This window comes from Tupaia chinensis, unplaced genomic scaffold (assembly GCF_000334495.1).
Source record: "Tupaia chinensis unplaced genomic scaffold, TupChi_1.0 Scaffold000066_1, whole genome shotgun sequence".
NCBI classification, from domain to species: Eukaryota; Metazoa; Chordata; class Mammalia; order Scandentia; family Tupaiidae; genus Tupaia; species Tupaia belangeri.
The window spans coordinates 2,106,171-2,125,687 of record NW_006159525.1 but is presented as its reverse complement, the minus strand read 5'-3'; the positions used below and the strand labels follow the sequence as shown (position 1 = coordinate 2,125,687).

At 45.0% G+C, this 19,517-nt stretch overlaps 1 protein-coding gene and 1 long non-coding RNA gene across 2 annotated transcripts in view; one reads left to right on the top strand and one right to left on the bottom strand.

Annotated features, from left to right (window-relative positions):
* Positions 1-6,250, bottom strand: part of LOC102499818 (uncharacterized) — a 28,879-nt gene extending 22,629 nt beyond the window's left edge. Inside the window, exons 1-2 of the long non-coding RNA XR_333557.3 lie at positions 6,069-6,250; positions 4,043-4,249 (exon numbers count right to left, since the gene is read on the bottom strand). This is a non-coding gene — a long non-coding RNA (uncharacterized LOC102499818). The remainder of the gene's footprint in view (positions 1-4,042; positions 4,250-6,068) is intronic.
* Positions 6,251-6,290: 40 nt separating this feature from the next.
* The window catches only part of SPO11 (SPO11 initiator of meiotic double strand breaks), a gene marked incomplete at its 5' end in the record, with an annotated part of 19,496 nt that continues 6,269 nt past the window's right edge, over positions 6,291-19,517 (top strand). The window contains 8 exons of the mRNA XM_006141881.2: positions 6,291-6,412; positions 8,639-8,752; positions 10,437-10,525; positions 10,962-11,028; positions 11,512-11,620; positions 12,119-12,205; positions 13,335-13,371; positions 13,701-13,810. Coding sequence (XP_006141943.2) covers positions 6,291-6,412; positions 8,639-8,752; positions 10,437-10,525; positions 10,962-11,028; positions 11,512-11,620; positions 12,119-12,205; positions 13,335-13,371; positions 13,701-13,810 — 735 coding nt within the window. The remainder of the gene's footprint in view (positions 6,413-8,638; positions 8,753-10,436; positions 10,526-10,961; positions 11,029-11,511; positions 11,621-12,118; positions 12,206-13,334; positions 13,372-13,700; positions 13,811-19,517) is intronic.

Here is a 19,517-nt window from a genome sequence, read left to right as displayed (position 1 = left end):
TTGGCTCTGGGTGCAGAACATGCTTTCTGGTCTTTTGCAAAAGGCTATCAAAATCAGTTGCCGAGAAGTATTAAAAAACGGAAAACGATAAAAGAAGATAAAGAAGCAGATGAAGGGGAAAATTTCTTTAGGATGTACAAGGTCTCCTTGAGCCAAAACAAGGCCTCTGTTTGGTGCTGACTGGTTTTCAAACTAAACAGAGCCTGGCCTTTGGAGCGGGTCATAGCTGTGGCGAGGTGTCTCCAGGTCATGACAGGAGCAACTCCAGAGAAAGGGATAGTGGAGGACAGCAAGGAGCAGCCCAGCCAGGGCTGAGAAAGAAAGGAAAAGCAGGGAGGGTGACTCAGTGACAGACAGCCTCCCTGTGTGCAGGCAGCAGAGGGGAGCCGGGAAGGCACTTTCCCGCAGGTCCCGGGACACTGTAGGGCAGCGTGTGTGGGGACGCTCCTTCACTGTGGTTACTGTCTGAGAAGCGGTCTGCGTCCACAGAGGTTGTGCCAAACTGAGCCACCTCCCAGCGTGGGTCTCGATTTCAGTTAACAAGCGACTTGGACTGGTGCTGAAGTTCCCCACCCAGAAGCCGGAGCCATAGACATTCTAGAAGGTTATCACAGAGGTCCTAAAGATTCCAGACTATGCTTGACATAGTGTCACCACAACAACAAAAATTAAACTAGGAAGTTAAGCTTCCCAATCCAACCGCTGACTTACAGGAAGTACCAAGAGCAGAACACCACAGAGCTGCACCCACGAACGCGGATGTGTGCAGACCTCCCGGGGGCCAATGCCTCGGTTTCTTCTCCAAACTGCAAGGAAAGAAGGGAGGCAATCTACAGAGCTCAGGAGACACGGACGTGTCGGCCCACAGCCCTGTACAGACGGGGCTTATTTGCACCCCGATGAGAACGAGCTACGTGAACATTTCATGAAACATCTGGGGAAATTTCAGAAGTGACAGAACATTTGAAGAGGTCAAAGAATGAATGTTAACATAAATTTTAGTATGATAATGGTCTTTTTTTTTTTTTTTAAGAGCTTTCACATTAGAGATACATATGCTGAAATGTCTATGGATGAAATACCCTGCTGCCTGGGATTAGCCCCTAAATAACTGGGGGACGTGGGGAGGGCGCGGCTGGGCATGCGGCCGGTTTGGCCATGAGCCGCCCGCCGGGGCGCCGCGTCCACAGAGGTTGTGCCAAACTGAGCCACCTCCCAGCGTGGGTCTCGATTTCAGTTAACAAGCGACTTGGACTGGTGCTGAAGTTCCCCACCCAGAAGCCGGAGCCATAGACATTCTAGAAGGTTATCACAGAGGTCCTAAAGATTCCAGACTATGCTTGACATAGTGTCACCACAACAACAAAAATTAAACTAGGAAGTTAAGCTTCCCAATCCAACCGCTGACTTACAGGAAGTACCAAGAGCAGAACACCACAGAGCTGCACCCACGAACGCGGATGTGTGCAGACCTCCCGGGGGCCAATGCCTCGGTTTCTTCTCCAAACTGCAAGGAAAGAAGGGAGGCAATCTACAGAGCTCAGGAGACACGGACGTGTCGGCCCACAGCCCTGTACAGACGGGGCTTATTTGCACCCCGATGAGAACGAGCTACGTGAACATTTCATGAAACATCTGGGGAAATTTCAGAAGTGACAGAACATTTGAAGAGGTCAAAGAATGAATGTTAACATAAATTTTAGTATGATAATGGTCTTTTTTTTTTTTTTTAAGAGCTTTCACATTAGATATACATGTTGAAATGTCTATGGATGAAATACCCTGCTGCCTGGGATTAGCCCCTAAATAACTGGGGGAGGTGGAGAGGGCGCGGATGTGCATGAGGAAGGTTTGGCCATGAGCCGACAGCAGGGGAGCCGGTGCTGGTCCGTGGTAGCACACTACACCTTCTCTCCAGGGACAGGACATCAGGCCTTCACCAGCGAGATGCCCTACAGCCTTACAAATATTTTGGTGATCTTATTAAAATTAATTGCAACTTTCATTTACTGATCTGCTTTATATTACATGTCCTGCTCTATGATCCCTTGGCCTGGCGGTTAGGAATGTCAGATCCCACATGGCCAACCATGTGGTTGGAACCCTGGCCCAGGTGGCCTAGAAAACACCACAGGGCTTGTGTGCCCAAAATCCCAACAAGGAGAAATGAAAGAAGATTGCAGCAGGACCCACTCCATTGGGGGGTGCTCCCCCCCCCCACTTTCCCTCTGTCTCTTGCAAGCCCAAGAACGCTTTGGCAAAAGACAAGAGCAAATGGATAAATGAGTTCATCAATGCTAAACCCTGGACTCGGAGGCAATGTTGTAGCACGGCTCAGATTAGCAGCCTGTTCCTGTTGGGACTCTGTTCCTTACGTCCGTATGAAACCCCGTGCTATGGTTTGCATGTGTTCCCCCAAAAACTCACACGTTGAAATCTGACGACTGGACCAGCAGTTAGCATAATGGCTATGTCACTGGATTCCCATGTAGTCAACCACGGTTCAAGTCCTGGACCCGGTGGCTTAAACTCACACCAGTGTACATGCCCAAGATCCTAAGAGGAGAATGGAGGAGAAGGGATTGTGGCATGGCCATCTCCCTGGAGGGTGATTTCTTCCTTTCTGTCTCTCTGTCTTTCTGGTGAGTGCACATACCCTATAGCAAAAACCTCTCAAAAAAAACACAAAACACAAAAAAACAAAACTTGATGAGTCATTGTAATGGTGGTGAAGGCGGGGGCCTAACCTGATTATGGCGTTGAAAGGAGGGGCTTTTGGGAAGTGACGGCATCAGACTGAGTCCCGTTTATAAGGAGAGTGAATGACAGATCCGCTGTGCTCCACTCAAGCTCCCACCCTCCATCATGTTATCCATTAGCAAGAAGAGATAGATTAAAAAAAAAACTAAAAAAGAATAAATACAGACTGGACTAGAACATCCAGTCATCTTATTTATGCTTTTCTTCTCTGTAAAATAAGAGGGAGTACAGGAGACCTGGTGCAGGAGGCGCTGGTCCCCTGTCTGACCATTAGCAAACTGCAGCTGGGGGGCGACAGAGGCAGCACTGGCAGAAGTAGACAGAGGGCCTCACTCTGTGAAAGCTATGCTGTTTGAGCACGTGCACAGAGATGCCTGGGAAGAAATATGAGTGGTAGAAAACGCTGGCGAAATCATTTGTTCCTGCATCCAACAATGTTTTCGAGTGCTTCCGATGGGCCAGGGGGCCGGCCGGCCAGGGCATAGGCGGGCACGGCACTCTCCTCTGGCTAACGCTGTAGGAAAGGCAGGTGGGTCGGCACGGAGAAGCCAGAGTCAAGCCTTATGGGGGCGGCAGTCTAGAGAGATGCGCAGTGGGCCATTTGCATGACGACGCAGAATCAGCCAGGCTGGATTTGGAAGGAACTGGGGGAGAGGAGGGTGGGGAAGGAGAAAGGGTTCCAAGCTGCTGAGGGCAGGCAAGTGCAAAGACCCTTGGGCAGGAAGGAGTGATCCCAGGGTCTGAGGATTGCCAAGCAAAGAGCAGCACAAGTGAAGGCGAAGCGTGAGTGGCCGCGATCTCATTGTTATATCTATACTTCCAAACGATGTAAATATTTTACGAGAAGCGTGTCTCACTCTTGCAATTAAAAAAAAAACAAAACTTAAAAAAGAAGTGCAACATCAAAATGCCTTGTGAAATTTCAAGATCACATTTTTTCTACTTATCTCTCAAGAACATACATTTAAGGTTTGCCATAGGGTGTGTGTGCTTGCTGGAGAGAGAGGGAGCATGAGAAATCACCTCCCGGGGGTATAGGCATGTCACGATCCCTTCGCCATCCTCCTCCTGCAATTTTGGGTACGCACGCACATGTGCCCGGCATGATTTTCAAGACACACGGGGTCTGGGACTTGAACCACAGTTGGCCATGTGGAAGTCCAGTGCCTTAATGACCATACCACCTGATGGCCCCTCAAAAATCGATACCATTTTAAAATTCATTCCATTTGCTAACGACGGCACCCAGTTTAACTATAACGAGCACAGTGGCCTCTCCTACCTGCTTTGCTCCAGGGCTCTCTGGGCCGACTCGTCGCCTTTCCCTCTGGTGACAGGTTAGAGCTGGAAATGATCATGAGGTCTCATGTAAATGACATTTCTGCCAATGGCATGGAAGGTTTGGCCCACTGACAGGTTTCAGGACATTAGGCTGAGTTTGGAGGGAAGACCACTAGTGGGTGGGGAAGCTTAGCAAGCTGGCTTTTCCCTGGAAAGAAGCGAGAAGAAAGAACTCAGGCAGAGAACCCCTCTGCAAGTTGGCAACTGCCAGCCTCATCTGCTACCTGCTGCTGGGACCGTGTGTTTTCCTGGTTCCTTTTCACAGCCCAAGGCTGGGACCACTGCTTTGACATGGAGGCAGTGCATGCACTTGTGGGGCCAGAGGAGCCCCCTGGGTGGGAACAGGAGCCGGAAAGGCAAAGCAGCACAGCAGCTCCCGGTGGGACGAGCTGCCCCTCCCGCTTCCATCTGCCCAGTAGAACCCAGCGAGGGCCTTTCAAGTCGCACCTTGCGGTTGCTCCTGGCAGCAATGCCAGGTTTATTACGGGTTTGTTCATCTTCCTGTTTTGATCCTCTCCCTGGGTCTCCACCCAGCTCGGAACCTTTCATCTTGTCAGGTCTAGGGAGGCTCTGGAGCCTAGCGTAGGTGGGACCGAAGAGTCTGTCCTCAGCAGTCGGAGAAAAGTGGACAGAAAGGTTCTAGTCCCAGGAGGGAGGCACCTCCCGGCAGACCCCCCTGTGATGTCTTTGACTTACCCTCTCTACCTCTAAGGGCTTTTGCTTTTTTGTTTCCCCTTGGGGAAGATAAATGAGAGACTACCTGCTGCATGCTCTCATCTGAGGCCAGAGGGCTAAGTCCACCACTAAAGAAGCCCCCACAAAACGATGGCACACCCCTGGCCAGACCTTCATGGTGCCTCATGTCCAAATGGCTGAGCATCAATCTGGAGTCCAGAGCCACCTCTGAGCCCTGTCACTCAGTGGAGGTGCAACCTTGCACAAATGGTCAACCTCTCTAAGCCTCGCTTTCTTCATCTGTGAAATGGGAGAATAATTTCCTCTTAGAGCTGTTGATCTATTTAAGTGCACTTCTCACCCTGTCAACTTGATTATTTAAGTGTGTCCTCAGTAGCCTGCCCAGGCCAAAGCAGGCGGTAAGGACGTATTTGGGGAGATCATAACGCAAGGCCCCCTGGCGTGTGCAGATACACAGAACACAGCAACAAAGGGAGTCCACTATTTATAGTGGAAAACCATTTTACTTTCACAATGACCAACCAGCGTGAGCTGTGGTCAGGCTAGACCCTGCACCCCGTTCACGAAGGACAGGCCCCCACAGGCCTCGGCACCTTGCTCTAGGGCTTGCCTTGTTCTCTCTCTTAAGTTCTCATCCCAAGCAGGGACTCCTTCCTGGGACTTCAGAATTCCAGTCCCCTGCTCTGGAAGAGGTGGAGCCAGCAGGGAAAGGGCGCAGCTCACCAAGTCTGCCAGGGAATGACATGGTACTGTGGCAGAGCTGGTGGGTAAATACAGAACATCGTGACATGTGAGTGTCATAAACAACAAACCTCTCCGTAAAAGTATATCCCAAGAAAAACAGCTTTCAGTTGTTCCAAAGCGGCCCGTAACTTAGTTCGCTACATCGGACGGTCCTACCAAGTGGGCGCTGGGGCTTTCACCCAGGCCTGCCTGACACGCCGGTCTTTCCCTGCTCCTGCAAGATTAGGGACGTCTTCGGGTGTTAAGGAAGAAAGAGGCTAATGGGGAGGGCTTCTCGGCCCTCCATTACTAAAGACACGTTAATTGGGGCAGGAGTTGCCACTGCCCCATCACAGCTGAAGCCAGTGGCCAGAACGAATCTGGCACCGTGGGTGGATCTGCAAAATCTCCCTTCAATGAAAGATGGCTGATTTCTCGCCCCCACCGGACAACGCAGTACCTCAAGGCACTCTGGGTCCCACGAGCCATGCAGTTGGCGCAGAGGCGTCCGCGCCGACCACCTCCCAGACCCACACCCAGGGACTCACCCCGCTCTGCATCCCAGGTGGGCCCTGCCTGGACAGCCCTGCGCCTGCGCACTCCCTGCAAAGAGTGGGCGTGCTATGCACATGCGTCTGCCCCGCCCGCCTCGCCTCTTGCTTCGGAGTGCGCACGCGCTGCCCCTCAGAAAGCGCGGGAAAGGCCCCGGAGCGCGCTCAGGGGCGGGCGGCCGGAGGCTTCGAGTTGAGTTCCCGCCTAGGGCGCTTCCGCGGCCCCCCATGGGGCCTCCGCCCTCGTTCTTCCAGGTGTTGGACCAGCACCGGGCGACCCTGCTGGCCGCCCTCAGGAGCGGCGGGGGGCCCCCCGGCCAGGGCCGCCGCCTGCCCTCTAGGTACCGGCGCCCCGGCCCTGGGGCAGCCGTGCGTGGGGCCCTTCCCCAGCGCCCCAGGGCGAGGCCACCGGGTGGGCCCAGCGGGCCAGCCCAGAACCCCACGGCGTTCTGCGTTTAACCCCTAGTTGGACCCCCAAAGCCTGGCGACAGCCCCCACTCTAGAATGTCTCCTTCTAGAATGTTCCGAGCGTACCCTCTAGCGGGTTGGTGGGTTTGCTAAGGCGCTCGCCGCGAGGAACTGCGGCACGGTTTGGGTTTGTGGTGTTAGTTTCCATTTTGGGGTAAAACTTAACTGGGAAGTTTTCAAGTTGGGGGGAGAAAGAGAAAAATGAACGTGCCCCGACGTGAGCGAGGCCTCCCGGCGCGCATCGGGGCAGCGGAGGGCTTGCAGGACCGGAAGGCGGCGTGCCGTGACGTCATGGGGGCACCCCGGCGGGGGGCGCCGGCCGGAAGGGCGGCGTGCCGTGACGTCATGCGGCGTAAGGCGGGAGACGCCCTCCCCCGTTGGCCGTTTACTGAAATGCCCTGTGGCTCCCTTCTTCCGGTTTTCCGGCTTATCCCGTAGACTGAACCGACTCCCCGCCCGACACCGCAGCACACGCGTCGAGGGCCGAGCGTAGTTTGCGGGAGGCGGGGCGGCGCGCCCCTCGTCGAATCCGATTAGTCCAGAGTCGCTTCCAGGCGGGGAAAATGAGTTTGTTTCAGGCTGGGAAAAACGAATGGGTGTTTGAGTTCGTTTTCACCTCTCAGTAGAAAATAAACGTTTTACGGTTACTTTTCGGGTACGTAAGTGTTCTTAAGAGCCTCTGAAGTTTCCATGAAAATTACGAACTCCACGTTTTGCTCTTTGCCTGGAGTTAATCTGCCTTTTCGTCCTAGAGAGCGCGCTACTGGTACCTCTACCAGAAGGACATCTTTTGAAGTTGATGGCTTGTGAAATTGAGTCAGCTGACAGAAAACGTCTTCAGTCTTAGCATTTTGCTGTGAAGTGGCTAATAGTTGCCAAGCCAACTATTTAGTGCAGAACTCACGATTTATTCTTTTTATGGCAACAAACTTTTTTATCACTAAAACTCGAGAGGGCTGATTTTGAGGCATAATGTCTATTTGGGTGCTGTGCTCCAATAAATGTTTGCCAATGTTACTTATCTTAACATTTTTAGAGACAGGGTCTCTTTCTGAGATTGGTGTAGAATTTACAGTTCTCGTGTGTCACCCTCCAGAGTAAACTGGAATTACAGGTGTATGCCACTGCACCTGACTTGTCTTTAAAAAATAAACAACTTATAATTCAATTCCATTTTCTCATTAGCTTCCTCGCCCTCCCCCACTTCCAGAGGATGTATGCAAGTGGGTGGGGGATGGAGAGTGAGCCAGAGCCCAAACTGGCCTGGTCATGCTGCGGTCCCTTTTATCTCCAATTCTCTGTCCCGGCAGCACCCTGGCACACACTTGCACTCACTTAGCGTGTTTTTAAGTCACCAGGGCCAGTCCCGTGGTCGACCATGTGGGACCTGGCCTCTCCATGGTTTAACCCTGAACTATGGGCCAGCCCTCCAATATTACATTACTTTTAATTAAAACATTGATCGGTTTTTCAGGTCAACAAGTTGAATTGAGCTAAATTAAGTTAGTATGAAAAATGGATTAAAATATTTGTGTAAATTATATGATCTAGTTATTAATATAAAAGGAAGATAGTTCTTTAATTAGTAATAGAAAAAATTATAAGCAAATGAAATTTCTTTTGAAATAACTACAGTAAACAGTTCTTTTAATGCAGTACCGATGTCAAGATTTAATAGGTGAGAGCATTACTGACATGGAGTACCTAATCTTCAAAAGCAACCAATAAAATAGAACCTTATTTTATTTTTTTAATTATTTATTTTGGAGAGGTTTGCACTATCGGATATGTGTGCTTGTACGCCAGAAAGACAGAGACAGAGAGACAGAAAATGAGAAATCACCCCCCGGGGGGATGGCCACACTGCAATCCCTTCTCCATTCTTCTCTTGGGGGCTTGGGCATACACACACACGTACCTGGCGTGAGTTTAAGCCACCAGGTCCGGGACTTGAACCACAGTCTGCTACATGGGAGTTCAGTGACATAGCCATTATGCCAACTGCTGTTCCCGAAACTTAGTATTGGTCTAGGGAAATGTTGCATGTTGTAAAGGCCAAGTTGATCATTAAGTCTTGAATCCTATGTGTTTGTTTTCAGTTCTGAAGTACTTGAATCCATAGAAAATATCATCCAGAACATAGTCACAAGCTTGGCAAGAAATGAAGCACCTGCATTCATAGTGGAAAACAGATCAAGCTGGGAAAACATAAAGTGGGCATTTGCATTTTTGTTTTTAAATGTAGTATTATGTCTTCATTTGAATTTCCTTGACTTAAAGTTCTAGTTAGATGTCATTCTTTTTATTGTCTTTCGCTGCCAAAAAAAGGGGGAGGATTTAGGAAGTTTACCAACTACATACCATAGAGGAAGGTTGTGTACACTAGAAGTAGGTAGGAAAGATAAGACAAAAACAATGCTAGCAACAAAGTGAACCCCCAAAAAGGTTACAGTTCAAACTGTATGTGATAAAGTGGTCTTGCTAGAATGGGCACCAAACTCGGATCTGAGCTTCGTAGCGCTCAGGGGGGAACAGGGCCCATTTCAGATCTTTACAGTGAGAGCAAACCACTGTCAGGGGAAGTGCAACTAGTCCTGACACCAGACTGAGACAAAGTATCCTGGACTTAGAGCACAGGTACAGGGCTCTGCCTCCAGGCAGATCATATGCTAAGTCATGTGGCCCAGAAAGGTAAAATCAGCAAACAGCTTTATTATAAGAATGAACCTCATACTTCGTCAGAGTTACAGAAACAATCAAGGAATTCGAGGCTCATTAGTCACTATTATTTTATGATCAATAATGTCAATATAGGGACCAGCAGTTAGCATAATGGCTATGTCGCTGAACTCCCATGTAGTTGACCATGGTTCAAGTCCCAGACCCAGTGGCTTAAACTCACACCGGGCGCATGTGCGTGCGTGCCCAAGATCCCGAGAGGAGAATGGAGGAGAAGGGATTGCAGCATGGCCATCCCCTCTGGAGGGTGATTTCTCGCTTTCTGTCTCTGTCTTTCTGGTGAGCGCATGCGACCTATAGCAAAAACCTCTCAAAAAAAAAAATATATATATATATAAACTATATACTTTTTTTTTGGGGGGGGGAGTTCAGAAAGCAACAAATCAACCCCCAGGGGGCATGGCCACGCCACAATCCCTTCTCCATTCTCCTCTCGGGATCTTGGGCACGCACTCACACGCGCCCGGCGTGAGTTTTAAGCCCCCGGGTCCGGGACGCGAACCGTGCTCGACTATGTGGGAGTCCAGCGACATAGTCATTACGCTAACTGCTGGTTCCCAAAACTATATACTTTTGAATCACATTTTGCACTGTATTTTGAAAGATGGTTTCATCCAGTATCCGAGGAGCTGGCAGCTGGCCTCTTTGCCTGGTGCCTTCTGCCACCTGTAGGAGAGACTTGGCAGTTCAGTTTAACAACCTAATATACACTGCTATTTTACGTAATGTAACTTTACATGTAAATTGGAAATAAAATATTTCAAAATTTAGTATGAGTAAAATTATTAAATGAGTAAATTATTAAAATGAGTGAAATGTCAATAAAATTGCAAAGTATTTGAAAACATTTCACATACAATAGATGTCTTCCCAGGAAAGACATAACACACACTTACACACACATACACACTCCATAATCGGAGATATTTAACTGAGTATTTTAAACACTTGATCTTAATGTATGTCACAAAACTAATTACCTAATTACTACCTGCTGTGATCTAAGCTTATAAACCAGGTTACCCTGAGGTTTCATTGCTCAACATTTAGTAGAAATATGGAATTTAAATGGTGCACAGAATCAGATATTAAGTGCACATTTGTTGTTTAGAGGTTAAGTCTTTTTCTTTTATTCCCTTGCTTTGAACAAAACAACAGGTTTGAAGATACTGTGGGTCTTCATATGGTATCTCCTTGTACCACCAGAAGAATCAGAAGTGATTCACCAAAATCAGTTCATAAATTTGGTAAATTGATCAAGCTTTTACTAATACAGAAGAAATAAATTTGGTTATCTTCTAGATTTTATTTGTTCCTAGTTAAATAATTTTGCTTGTTCTTTAATAGCCGTCCCTGGTACTTGAAATAAAGTTCTAGAATTTTGCATTGTCAGTAATCAGGGAACTACATTATAATTTCAAAAGAAGTGTGCTTTTCAAGATACATAGTTCAGTAGAAAATGATTCTTTCAGTTTTGCTGTCCGTAGAGCGTTAATTTTATCTCATTCTTCAGGTAGTTATTCTGTACTTAACCCTTCTATTTTGGAATCATAAGCTTTTAAATGTTATGGAAAGTAACGGAGAACAGTTAAAATCCTTGACAGCAGCACCTTTTGATTTAGTAAGAGAATTTGGATTAATAAGAGAAATAACAAAACTTGTTCATTGCATCTTATTTTCCAGCTCTAGTTCTTAAAATATTATCCATGATTTATAAGTTAGTGCAGAGCAACACTTATGCAACCAAAAGGTAAATATATTGTTCCACTAAATAACTCCTTTAAATGAAATGCATTATGGTCAGCAAGTGGCATGGTGGTTAAGGCTCTGGATTCCAAGTGGCCGACTGTGGTTTGAGTCCTGGATCCGACAACTTGAAACTCACACTGTGCATGTGCGTGCATGCACTAAATCTCAGGAGCAGGGTGGAGGAGAAGGGATTGCAGTATGGCCATCCCCCGGGGAAGTAGTTTCTCACTTTCTGTCTCCCTGTCTCTCTATCTCTTCTTCAACAAGTGCATGCAACCTATGGCAAAAAAAAAAAAAAAAGTGTTGTGTTGTTGGGGTCAACTTTTATTATATATTTTAAAAGTTATGTAAGGCTAGACTATGTAATGAGTATTTTTTTATATGTGGTGGTTCATCCTGTTAAAATTTTCCTAAAATAACACTCTAATTCTTGTCATATTCAAAGAGAATGGTCATTAAAAATACATATTTTACATTTTCATAGAGACATATATTACACTGACAGCCAGCTCTTTGGTAACCAGACTGTTGTGGACAGTATTATCAATGACATTTCCTGTATGCTAAAAGTGCCAAGGAGAAGTCTACATATAGTAAGTATTGCTTAATACAAAATACTTGATTTGAAAACAAAATGTATAAAAATTACAATAAAAAGCAAATATAATCTTTCTCTTCTTTTGATATCACTTGATACTATATTTTCACTGTAAATTTAAGTAATATGGACCAAAACTGATGAATTACCAAATATTTATTTTATTTTATTTTATTTTATTCATTCATTTATTTTAATTTGACCAGAGAGAGGCAGCGAGAAAGAATGAGAAAGCAAGCTGCCAGGTCTGGGACTCGAACTGTGGTCAGTCATGTGGGAGTGTCCAGCACCTTAACCACCACGCCACCTGCTGGTCCTTACCAAATATTTTAAGTTCCTAAATACCCTTACATATTTTCTCCTTCATTTCTTAAATTCCAATCTGAGCTAAAATACAAATATTTCAGTGAGTGAAACACACAGAGTGATCTTGTGGCTTATAACATATTAGTGAAAAGTACTTCAAATATCTGTTTTTTTTTTTTTTTTTTAGTTATCAACATCAAAAGGTTTAATTGCTGGCAATTTAGGATACATCGAGGAAGATGGCACCAAAGTGAATTGTACCTGTGGTGCGACGGTAAATGTCTTAACATTTTCACATACTTTAACTCCCTTTCCTTCCTTAGATTTTGAAATGTATTTTATTCCTTACTTTGTTATCTAGGTTAGAGCTAGTTTAAAATAAAACTGAAGAATGAATAGGTGTATGCTTTATGGGATTGTATATTACATAGTTTTAAAATATGCTGATTGTCAAATGTCCTATTGCAATATACATACATATCCTTTTTTTATTTTTTTGAGAGTTTTTTTTGCTATAGGGCGCATGTGCTCACCAGAAAGACAGAGAGAGACAGAGAGACAGAAAGTGAGAAATCACCCCCTGGGGGGGGGATGGCCACGTCACAATCTCTTCTCCATTCTCCTCTCGGGATCTTGGGCACAGATCCACATGTGCCGATGTAAGTTTAAGCCACCAGGTCCAAGGACTCAGACTGTGGTCAACTACTTGGGAGTCCAGCGACATAGCCATTATGCCAATTGCTGGTCCCCAAACATATCCTTTTAAAAATGTTATTTTCAGGAAGAGTATGACTTGAGCATTTTTGCATGATTATTTATATACTCTTCATATACTTTTCTGCTTCTGAAAGTAAAATATTTATATTAAACTATTTGCTGGGCTTTGGTACATTGATAGCCTACAGTACTAAACTAAGACAACAGTTTGAAAGAAGCCAACTTTCCAATTTAGAAAGAAGGAAAATACCAATGAGATCCTGTTCTGCTTTATGAACCACATATATATAAAGCTTCCAAGAAATCTTTCCCAAGCTGGGAAGTAGTGTGAATTGTATATAGGTTTTCCTACTGACAGATAAAATTGTTTTCTACTTTTTTAAAAAAATTACTTTATTTAACTTTATTTATTTATTTTAATTTGACCAGAGAGAGAGAGAGAGAAAGAGAAAGTGAGAAAGAAAGCCACCAGGTCCAGGACTCAAACCATGGTTGACCATGTGGGAGTTCAGCGCCCTTAACCACCACGCCACCTGTCAGACACCCCACACACACTGTTTTCCTATTGAGGAATAAATCTCTTCAACGTATAGTCAAAGAAAAATGAAAATGTGGGATTTTTATAAGAATTTATAAAATGCTATACTTTTCATTTAAAATAGAAATTGTCTTTTTTCAAAACATAGGCTGTTGCTGTACCATCTAATATTCAAGGAATTCGGAGTATCCTTTAAGTAGGAAAAAATTCATAAACTCCATTCAGTCATTCCCTTGAGAAACCAAGTCTTCATAACATGTAACGAGTAAGGCAGGCCCTGTAGGCAGTCAAAATGAACACTCCCTGGTCCCTTCTTTAGGACTCAGGAGCTCACCATCTACTGGAAGAGACAAATATCTAGTTATATGAATAGATATCTGTTTATATATGTTTAAAGATAAAAACAAAAATATGTCTCTGCTTGCTTTTGAATTGATCTATATAGGTACCATAATTCAGTTGGTAATTAAATTTAAATACTCTTGCCTCCAATTTATTAGCCTTAACTGCACAGATTTAATTACAGATGCAAAATTTCTATTAATTGTAGAAAAAGATGCGACATTTCAGCGGCTCCTGGATGACAACTTTTGCAACAAGATGTCTCCGTGCATTATGGTCACGGTGTGTTATCTACCTTTACTACAGCTCCAAGACTAATAGCTTATTTTGGTGATTGGTAAAAGGGCTTATAACATCCTTTTTTTAAAAATCATGTTATCATCTACAAATAATTATCCATTTCTTGTTTCTTGTATATATATATATATTTTTTTTCCCCCTTATTTCTCACCCTCTGCCATTTCTCACCCTTCTCCCACACTGTCTCTGGTATCTACAGTTGCTTTCCATTCTTTTATTTTTTTCCCCATTTCATTGATTCACAAAATATCTTAATGAATCTAAATACTTTCAATAGCAAGTTCAGCTGATATATACATATCTGTGAACACATGTTGACTTCAGGCATGAAACTCTGTGGGTAGAATGAATTAACTATAAAGTAGCACCTAACTGAGGCTATATAGCTTACTGTGATCATTAAATAGGTACTTTTAATTTTTTTTTTTAATTTCAAGAAAGATAGTTTTAGCTTTAATAAACCAAAATCAAGGAATGTTAAGAGAACTTTGCTTAAGACTTAGAGCCAGGAAACAGATTAGGATTCTGTTCGACTAGTAGGTACGTGGACCTGTCCACAACACAAGAGAAGACAAAAATTATCTGAGAATGTTCTTGTCCTCTCTTCCCATAGGAAGGATAATCTTGCTGGATATAGTGTTCTCGGTTGAAATTGTTTTCACTCAACACTTTGAGTATAGTTTCCCATTCTTTCCTTGCTCACATTGTTCCCAATGAGAGGTCCACTGTGAGCCTGAGGGGATATCCTTTGAAGGTGACTTGACTTTCTCTCTTGCCAGTCTGAGTATATCTTGTCTTTGTCTGTGGTTTTGGTCAATCTGGCTATTACGTGTCTTGGAGAAGATCCTGGGTTGATGCTATTTGTGATCCTTTGCATTTGTTGGGGCTGGATCTTTGAATGTCTCTCTAGGTTTGGGAATTTTTCTTCAAGGATTTCATGGAATAGATTCTCAATGTCCTTGTTAGTCTCTTCACATTCTGTGATACCAATTATCCTGATCTTTGGACATTTAATGGTATCTAGTATTTCTTGTATATTATTCTCATATTTTTGGGCTATTTTCTGTCTTCATGGTGGATTTTACTAGTCCAGCAATTCTGTCTTCTACATCTGAGATTCGATTTTCTGTATGATCTAGTCTGCTTTTAATACTTTGAAGAGAGATTTTGACCTCCTGTATTATAGCCTTCATCTCTAACATTTCCATTTGATTCTTCTTATGGCGTGTAATTCCTCTTTCAGCTCTCTTAAGAACTTCCTCATCTCCTAGAACTGGTCGGCTCTTTTCTTCTGGAGTTCATTGTCTCTCTTTTCTTCCATCTTTGTTAGCTTTGTCACTATGAATATTCTAAATTCTTTATCAGACATTTCTGTGAGTTCCATTGTACTGTCTGAGAATAAAGAGGAGTTATTTTCCCTTGGAGAAGAGATATTTTCTTGGTTTCTCATATTTCTTCTGTCTACAGTGATTTCTGTCATCTGATAAGTTATTCATTTCTTCCTAATTTCTAGAAGTTCAATCTGAGCAACAGAGGCACACAGGAGGAGGTGGTCTGCACACTCTTTGCTGTTTAGTTATTCTCTTTTTGTGTCACAGATTCAGTGGGAATTGGTGAATATGTTGACTCTGATGATATTCAGATGCTTGGCTGCTTTTCACTTAGACCTGTCTAGACACTCAGTGTGTTGAAGCTGAGCAGCAGAGTGATGAGGTAAAAGAAAAAAGCTAAGAAAACAGAGCAAGCGAGAGAGAAAAGGGAAAAAAAGTTATTTATTTATTTAAAAGCAAAAACTAAAAAAGAGCACGCTGCACGAAAGCACTAGATCTCAGCTCTCATGGCAGACTCACTCTTCTTCTGGCCTGCCTTTTTTGCCTGTCCTAGATGGGAGAGAAGAAGCGGAGGGGATTATTACCAAGATAAAGGAGGATTTCCGAGCCAAGAAAATACTTTACCTTAAAAAATGTTTAAACAATTAAAAAATGAAAAGGCAGAGACAGATAGAAAGAGACAGAGAGAGGGATAGAGGGGGCTCTACCAGGGCGACTTCTCTGCAGAACATCTTCATTTATTCCCTGAAAGCACTAGGTCTCAGCTCTCATGGTGAACTCAGTCTTCTTATAACATCCTTGTTTTATATAATGCATCATTTGGGGTCATAGAACAGGAGTTTCCAAGATATTTGTTTAAACATTTTCAAATCTAACATCAAGGTGATGGCCCTGATTCTTAAATGCTGGCCGTTTTCTAATCCCAGTGAGCTTACGTGAGTTCTTGGTGTCACCCTCACACCTCCCACGTGGACTACTTGTCTCCATTATTTTATGTAACATGGGAATTGAATGAACATTCATCAGTAGGTTGAATGAACAAAGGCTGCTCCTTGTTCTTCCACACAGAGGGCTGTGTACCAAGTTAGTACAATAATTTAACTAATGTAGTCCAAAAGAATCTGCTTTAAAAACCCCATAAATATGCACATAATGGCAAAGAACACTGAAGTATATGTTATGGTCCCTGAAGCTGAGATGACGCACAGGGAACTACAGATATCAATTAGCAAAGGGCAGTGCCTTAGTCAGCCCTGGCTGCTATAACAGGATACCATAGACCAGGCGACTAGGACAACACATTATTTCTCAGAGTTCGGAGGCTGGAAGACCAAGATCAAGGTGCCAGCATATTCAGTGCCCACTTCCTGCTGTGTGGATGGTCATACTCTTACCGAATTCTCACAAGGTGGAGCAATAGTAAACATGTTCTTGGGGTCTCTTTCATAGGAGACTAATCCCATCACGAGGGCTCCACTATCATGGCCTATCACCCCTCAAAGGCTCGGCTCTAATTCACATCAGGGGTTAGGATCTCAACATATGAATTTGGAGGGGACACACTCAGTCCACTGAATGTAATAAACTTCCTACTACAGGGTAATGTGGGAGGAGTTTATAAAACTGGGTGATGGACGAAACCTGCTGGAGTAAGAAATAAAGAAACGTGAAAATAAAAGCCTGGGGTGTAGGTGGGTGGACTGACTAGAGTAAGAGGTGGGTCAGGTTTCCCTCCTTTATAAGCTCTTTTCCCAGCCTTCTGCTTTTATAGATCTATATAAAAACCTAGTTCTTTGAAAAAGAAAAAGCTCATCTACTTAAAATTCTTCTGGTTTACTGGATTAAGAGTAAGTACGTTGTTTGTGAGCTATGTTTGTGGAAGTAGCCAGGAGAGCTACCCTGGAGAGGAAGCAGGGCTCTGGGCAGCTAGGTGGAGCCTTGGAATGCCTGGCCTAGCCAGAGGAGGCCCTGGATTTAGTGCAGGAGGGAAAGGATGAGGATTAGTGTGGCAGTGCGGCCATTAGCTGAGCTGAGAGTCGCTTGAGTCCTGGAGCTCGTCAGAAGACTGCTAGGGGTTGTCTTGGCATACGGAGGAAAGGGGGAATCACTAAGGGAAAAGGACAGAGACAAAGTACACATTCAAGGCCAATTTGAAAGGACTTGGTGGCTGTGGGATGTGAGGAGCCAATACAAATAATTGGTGTGTGGAGTTTTCTCAGATCACCTTGATGGCTGCAAGGTAAGTGACAGGGATACTCAGCTCTTCGTGGAAGAAAGAGTTTGAGTATAGTTCTAGAAGGAAGAACTTGAGGTGATAGCAGGAAATCTTAGTGGCATCTGCCAAGTCTGAAGTTAAAAATAGGAGTTGAGGGACAAGTAGATGGTGTGATGGTTATGCCACTGGACTCCCACGTGGCTAACCTTGGTTCAAGTCCCAGACCCGGTGGCTTGAAACTCACACCAGATGCATGTACATTTGTGCCCAAAGTCCAGAGAGGAGAAAGGGAGACAAGGGATTGTGACATGGCCATCCCTCCTGTGGTGAGTGAGTTCTCACTTTCTGTCTCTCTCCTCAAGCACATGTGCCCTGTAGAAAAACAAAAACAAAAACAAAAAACACCTCTCTTAAAAACAAAACAAAACATCCCAGGAGTTAAGATGGAAAATGCAGACATTTTTGGGTGGGGAGAAGGCTCATCTACTTGAAAAACTGTCTACGCCCCTGAAATGAATGATCTCTCTGGGATGTGTTCTGTGCTCGCGTTTTGCCTCAGACCTCCCCTCCCGGCATACCTCACCAGCGAGAGGCATGCTTACCTGGCTGACTGGAAGCCAAGCCACTACAGAGAGAGGACGCTGCAGTGGCTTGAGTCTCTGTTCAGCCCTTGGTGTTTGAATCACGTCTGAGACTACAGCTTTGGAGACGCACATAAAGAGTGACTGTTGCATTTGTGTCGAGAGATGATACCACAGTGCTGGTTGTTGTATATAAAGAACATATGTTTAAAGAGGGACGCGTCACACAATCCTCCCCTCTGCCCATCTGCCTTCCAGCCCTTGCCTGAACGCATGTGTGCTTAGTCCTCACTGCTGCCATTAGGCTGCCCTTGGGTAACTGCTGCTGCTCTTGCTGTGGGACAGCCATAAGAAGCCTACTGGCTGCCTCTGAAGAGGAAAGCTGGGAACTGAGGGCCAAACGAGGCAGACGCCATTATCACCTTTGTCTTTTGGTCCTGTTTGACTCCTCGACAGTGTGCGTGTGTTGTTCCCAAAGGGAAAAATGGAAGTACACCACTGTCACTAAGTGTTCAGGAGGAGCCAGGAGCCTGGCCTAGTGGTTTACACAGCAAGAGTTCACATTTACTGCTGTGTGTCACATAACAACTTGAAAGACCCTCAATTACCTTACGAGGTAGGTGCCATTCTCCTCCTCCGCTAGTCACAGGGTACTAAATGCGGAAGGTGTTTGACCACAGTCCTGCACAGGTCCAAACCTGGCCTCAGATCCCGATGGTTGTGCTCTGTGTTGCTACAAAGCCGTAACAGCCCGAGGCAGGCGTGTTATCATGGGTTATAGATAAATCCATGGAAAAGGACTGAAAAATCACCCACTATCACACCACTCCAGTCGTGGGCAGAGGGGATTCAGGCCCAGAGCTGTCTGTCCCAAGCCCACTCTGACCTCTCTGTGCACTCTACTCCTGTCCTCAGCTCTAAGTTTCATGTGACTTTCTGTCTTTCCCTTAACTAGGATGCTCCAAGTTGCTTTTCTACATGATTATTCCTTTAATGACTTCATTCCACCCTGTAGGGTTTCTTAGACCTAAATGTAAACCACTCTTGTAAGTGCTTTATAACTATTAAATAGTGTAATTCCTAATAACCTTATAAAGGATAACAGTGTCCTAGACCGCAGACGGGTCTCACTCCTCATTCAGTTCGTGCTGCCAAGAGGTGGCAGGGCCGAGATGCCAGCCTGAGGTGGCCGAGGCTGGAGCATCTCCCTGCACCGTGCTCCTCTCCGTGTCCTTATGGTGGGTGGTTTGGCTGCTTATGTTAGTTTGGGCCATTTAGAATAACACTGCAGGGAGCACCTTTAAGTATACAGGATTTTTATTTCTGTTTCTGCCGCAGTATTTCCTTAGGATCATTTCCTAGGACTGGGATAACTGAACGTATATGAGCCCCTTCACCCTGGTGTACAGAGCAGAGAATAGGGTTCATTTCCCCACACTCAGCACCAACTCACCATCTAGAATTTAAGGTGGGGGGTGTAACTTTTAAATGGTTAAAATGAGGGTGTAGTTGTGTCTGTTTCATTCTGCTGGCAGTGAAAATGCCTACTTCCATCTTGCTTG